The sequence below is a fragment of the Octodon degus genome, unplaced genomic scaffold (assembly GCF_000260255.1).
Source record: "Octodon degus isolate 3935 unplaced genomic scaffold, OctDeg1.0 scaffold00003, whole genome shotgun sequence".
NCBI lineage: Eukaryota > Metazoa > Chordata > Mammalia > Rodentia > Octodontidae > Octodon > Octodon degus.
In genome coordinates, this window is record NW_004524579.1 from 6,606,002 (window position 1) to 6,611,980 (window position 5,979).

The window sequence follows — 5,979 nt, forward strand, 5'->3', positions numbered from 1 at the left end:
TCAAGTCCATCTTCTTCCTGCTTTTCACTGCAGCAGCCAACAGAGCCAGCTGGGGATCCTTTTCCTTCATAGCTGTACGTGAGAACGTAGTCTCGCGAAGGTACATGTTCTTCATTGTGGTTACATACGTGCAACTTCTGTGAAGACACGTGTAAGAAAGGATTGAATTGTTGTTTTAAACAACTTCAACATATGAACATAAAATTTATTTTTTATTTACCTTTTATGTTTAATTTTTAACCAGTGTGTCCTCTAATGGATTCCTACACACAGAAAATGCACATGATTGGTCTGTATCACAACCATATCGTACAGTCAGTCTATGTTCAACTTCTAATAATCTACACAAAGAAAACCTTATGTATACAAGGGTTATTTGTTACATACAGTTATGAAATACTTACCTTTCAATTTTAGAGCCAGAGGTCAGGCTCTTTCACTGCACAGTAGTTGGCGTTTGAGCTCAGATGTCATACACCCCTTGGTTTGTGACAAAATTGTGGCTCTACCACCCAGATCGATGAATTTGGGCAAATTTTTAAGCATCTCTAAATCTATTTCTCCTCTAATCGAAAATGAGAATACCGACGGTAACCATCTCCAGGTGTTATTTTATTTTAGAAATTATTTATGATATAATAACACATAAAAAATAAATCTACTAGATGTACAAAAATGGGAACAAAAATCATTACAATATACAAATGTAAAGTAGGAAATAATCACTGCCTTGGCTTCAGACTCAAGTTTATAAGGTAGCCAAAACAAAACAAAAAATGGTATGTGCATGAAAAAACAAACCACTGAAGTAAAAACTAAGCAAAATAAGCCACAGTGCAAAATCTGAGTTTGTGTATGAAGAGCCCAGGCATTCAGGGTATCAGACGTCTTGGCTCTCTGTCACTGTCTTCTTTACCAGCGAGTCACGCTTCCGTGTCTCCTCCTTCGCCTCCTTCCTATGCTGCTTCCTCTAAGCCAGAGCCCATCTGCTCTGCTTCCCTTACCCAGAGCCTGTCTTCGTGCGCCCCTAACACCTCACCAGGCCCATGCCAGTGTCAGCTGTGCACACTGGACAGCCCTCCTAGGGCAATGTCCTACCGTGAGCTCCTTGACAACCTGATCTCACATGATTGCTGACTGCTCAAAAACAGAAAAAGGATTAACACTTGAAGGTGGCCAAAAAAATGCTACGGACATATGACAACTGACAGCCCTATCACAGAATTGGGCCCACTGGCCATCCACCCAAGGATTGAGGTTCACTGGCCCCATAGTATTTGCTACATTTGCATGCTATCTCTGATAAAGCGGTGAAAAGTTTACCAGCAAGGATATTCAATTTAGTGGCTTTTTTTTTTTTTCTCATGCAGTACCAGGGACCAAACTCAAAACCTCACACTTGCCAAGCAGGCACGTACATCGCTGAGCTCTATCCCCAGCCCTCATCCAGTGGCTTTTTGATCCTAAATACACTTTTGAATCACCTGAAACATTTTAGAAAAAAGCCAAATCAAATAAATTAAACTCTTTAAGGGGAAGACATTAGGTTGTTTTAGAATCTTCCTAAGAATTTTATTTTTGATTATGTATCTAGGACAGGGTCTATAGGGTACAGGGTCTACAGGGTCTCACTATGTAGATCGTACTCAGAGTGATTCTCCTATTTTTCAGCCTCCCAAGCGCTGAGATTACAGCCATGCACCACCATGCCCAGTCTCAATCTCTGCCTCAGCGCACCCCACAGGGAAGGGTGGCACTGCACAGCGGGGACTGAACCCTGGCTGCTGCACTCTGGCTAAGCAGGTGCTTTAGTCCACTGAGCTATTTGGCCAGCCCCTGGCTATTTGAATGTTAAAAATATTTTATGTAATGATGACTTTAATTAATTTTTGTATATTCCAAAATTGCTGAGCGAATTTCACATGTTCCCGTCCCCAAATGCTTTGAACTTAATAATTCTACATCATATATGTACACTACAACATCACTTACCATTCCTCATGTGAGTAAATAAATACAATTAGAACTTGCCAATTTGGTTAAAAAACAAACAAATGAAAAATAAATATTTCACAAAGGTCATGTTAATCTTTATCTTAAAATCGCATGGAGATGGTTGTGTTTTCACAGCAAAAAAAAAAAAAATTTGGCTTGGAAAATTTATGATAAGGATAAACTAAATTTTTTCCACATTTTTCTATATGAAAAGCCTGCATGGGGTAAAGGTGCAACAAAAAGTAAAACCACAACGATGGACATTGGAAACCTCCACTTTTATGCAGTTTTAGAAACTAAAGCAATATGACACAGGATGTTAAATTATTTTATATTGAATAAAGTAATAAAATGAATGAAAGTGACTGAGGAAGAGAGGAAACTTGGAACAATATGGAAAAACAACCTCTGAAGATGTACAGTAATTTCAATTTCCTGTTGCTCCCCAGTAAAACATTTAAAATTTAGAATTAAAACATCTAATGACACTCACTTCACCAAGTCGGGGCTGGGTGAAATTGTGCCACTCGGAGTACGTGTACCGAGAGTTCTCCGTCTCCACGTGTCCGCCCCTGCAGGGGTCCAGGGTGTGGTGGTGCCCGGCACAGCGGTAGGAATCCAAGGTCTGCTGCCCTCCCTTCACCATTTCTATGGTCTCCTGCCCGCCGTTTCTGATTCCCGAGCCCATTGTGCCACCAAACCGCTGGCTACAGTTGTTGGCAGTCTGGGCGGTGAAGCCATTGGCGGAACACTGCAACACAGCACAAGTCAAATCAATACAATACAACACAACACAACACAACACAACACAACACAATGATGTTCATGCTGGGAAAATGGATTTCAAATAAAGTCACAAGGCAAACAACAGAGATCATTTATTCAGTCTTCTACTCCTGCCTCACCTGTTGAGCAGCCATTTATCAGCTTGTGACTATGCACCCAGATGCAAACCTTAGGGATGCAGAGATAGGCACCGCGGCTCTAAGAAGCTCTCCTTCCAGCAAGGCAGAGACACAGGATTCTTTTATAAATGTAACTGCTCTGAGGGCACAGAAGCAGAGCAGTGAAACTCAAACCCAGAAAGGAGATGTGGAGTAGGCCAGAAAACCCAGAGGGAGTGAGACCAGTGGGAGTGGGAGGAAAAAGCACAGAGCTCGAAGCAGGGTCTGTGTGCAAAGGTGACTGGGTTACATCATGGCCCCAAACTTGAGGATGGCCACTAACGGACCTTCATACAGAGAGGGAGGGAAAGAGAGAGGGAGGGAGGAAGGAGGGAGGGGAAAAAGAGAGAGGAAGGAGAAAGGAGAGAAAGGAGGGAGGGGAAAGAGAGAGAGAAAGGAGAAAGGAGAGAAAGGAAGAGAAAGCTGGAGAGGTTATAAGAGGTGAGAGCACAAAATAGATCCCTTTCTTGTTTCTTTGTTTTTTTGTTTTATTTTTGTACATAGTCTCACTATGTAGCCCAGACTTGAAGTGATCCTCCTGTCACAGCCTTGCCAGCGCTGGGATTACAGGCATGTACCACCATGCCGGGTTTCGGTGGCCAGCTCAGCATGTGGCTGACAAGGCATGTGGTACCAGGAATCGAACCCGGGTCATCTCTCCAGCTCACACATATTTTATAATCAAGGTTATGCAAATTCAAGAATTTTAACTTACTATGGAGAGAGGCATATTTTTGGAAATTTTCATTTTAGCCATTAATGTGGAAAATAAACTAAATGGAGACAAATTGATATAATAGAGATCAAATAAGATTGCCAAATTTTTCCTGGTCGAAAATGAGCCTAGGGGGAGGTCATAACAACTGTGAGTGGGCTCCCTGGAGCACCTGACAGCAGAAAGGCTCAGTCAGGGATGAGCCTCCACGTTCTAGGTGGGGAGTTAGCTAAACAGTACACCTTAGTAAATGAGAAGGAAACCTGTGCCTGTAGGCGAGAGGAGGAGGGAGCCTCTGCAGTAAGGACGAAGGCTTGTGTGATGTCCTACACAGACACATGAGCACGTGCACTTGGAGCACAGGCAGAGATCTGAGCTGGAGACGGGACTCCGGCACCCCTGACAGTTACAGCCACAGAAACAGATGGGCTACCCGGAGAAAAATCGCAGACCAAAAGAAAAAAGAGCTAAGGACAGAAAAAGATCCATGCTTCAAGGCACAGACAAGAAAAATGCAAGAAATCCAATCCCTCTCTCCAAGACATGGACAGCGAAGGGAAGTTACTAAAAACCAAGTATAAGCTTTTCTTCCCCACCGTTTAGTTTTAAAGAGAAAAGAAATACGCTGAAGGATCTAGAGATGGAGAGTCAAGGAAACACTTCCAAATGAAAAGGAATTGATTAAATATTAACTCAACACTAGCTGCTCACTGCAACCATCCGGGCCCTGGAGGTCAGAGTCTAGCTACAGCGATAAGAGTCGCTCTGTTCTAAGAATAAACCACTGTGCTGCTAACACCGAGAACCCATCTTATTACCAGAAAAGCACTGTGCTCTCAATGTAATTTTTCTGGAATATTTTCAAATTCAGATAATTTGCTGAACCCAAAAAAATCTATCTGCAAAAATTCATACAAACTAGCTAGCTCATTGCTTAAGAAAAAAAAAAAAATTCAGAAGAGAGAATCAAAAAGTAGCCATTTGGTGGCAGTGCTACCCTATATTTACTTAGATGGCTGGTCCAGTGAAATCCTACTAACAAAAAAGAAAAAGATCACATTTCTGATACTGCTCATTACTGAATGTCTTTGATAGCACTAGCTTGTCATAGCATATATATATATAATCTAGATATATATAGGTATATATATAGATATATAGATAGATATATATAGATAAATAGATATATCCAGAGACTTATGTCTAAACAAAGGAAAAGAAAATTAAAAGTAAACTAATACGGATGGTGCTGAGCCTGCCATGTAGCTGCCCTCACCACGCGTCTGCAGGGCTTCCCATGTACCTCACGGGGCCAGCAATTTTCCAGGTCCATTTTGTCAGGTCTCACTTTACTCAGCTCCTAATCTCATCTGAATGTCTTCAACTGAACACCGAACAGAAATGACAGCCAACACCTTTCCTCACTGCATTTTTAGTCTCTATGCAATTTTTTTATAGTTTGTAAAAATTTACCTAAAGGTATTTTTTGGTATAAATCAGTATTTCCAAGCAAAAGAGACAAGTAAATACGAAGTGACCAATAACTGCACCAGCTCTAACTTCAACTGGAAAGAACGAATATCAAAGTAGAGTTCATTCATTTCATTTTCAAATATAGAGTAAGAACTTCCTATAGGTCAGGGGCTATCAAAGGACTAAACTCAATTTTTTTTTTTTTTTTTTTTTGATACAGAGTTTTTTTTTTTTTTTTTTTTGATACAGAGTCTCACTATGCAGGACTCACTATGACAGGACTCATAGTGATCCTCCTGTCTCAGCCTCCCCAGTGCTGGGATTACAGGCGTGTGCCACCACACCCAGTTCCAGGGTCAGTACGACATGTGATACAGGGGATCAACTCAGGACCTTGCACTTGCCAGGCTGACGCTTATGCCGCTGAGCTATTTCTCCTGCCCTAAACTCACTTTATGACATATTTTCTTTTTTATGACATATTTTCTGATTCTAGAAATAATCATAAGATTCCAGATGATAACATAACAAACACAGATAGCTATTATCTTTTCCTACAATGGTAGGAAAGAGAAGAGACAAACTGTAAGTGATAAGAGCCTCTTTGCTCTGAGATACAGAAAAAGACAGATAAGTCATCTTTTTCCCTGGCCTCTGCTACTTGGATCATACTTTTTCCTCTGTTCCTCAAGCTCTGTCGACAATTACCATTTATATCTTTAAAAGTATTTATTATCTGTCCTGTTTTTACATGGCGGTTACATCACAAAGGGCTACCACATGTTTAAACTCTGGAAAATGCCAAGACATTACCTTTCCCATCCTTCACGCCCGTCTCACCAACCCTCTTCT

General features: G+C 41.2%; 1 protein-coding gene across 1 annotated transcript in view; it reads right to left on the reverse strand.

The window, feature by feature from the left end:
* Positions 1–236: 236 nt before the first annotated feature.
* The window catches only part of Dsc3 (desmocollin 3), a 50,953-nt gene continuing 45,210 nt past the window's right edge, over positions 237–5,979 (reverse strand). The window contains exons 15-16 of the mRNA XM_023715382.1: positions 2,489–2,746; positions 237–263 (exon numbers count right to left, since the gene is read on the reverse strand). Coding sequence (XP_023571150.1) covers positions 237–263; positions 2,489–2,746 — 285 coding nt within the window. The remainder of the gene's footprint in view (positions 264–2,488; positions 2,747–5,979) is intronic.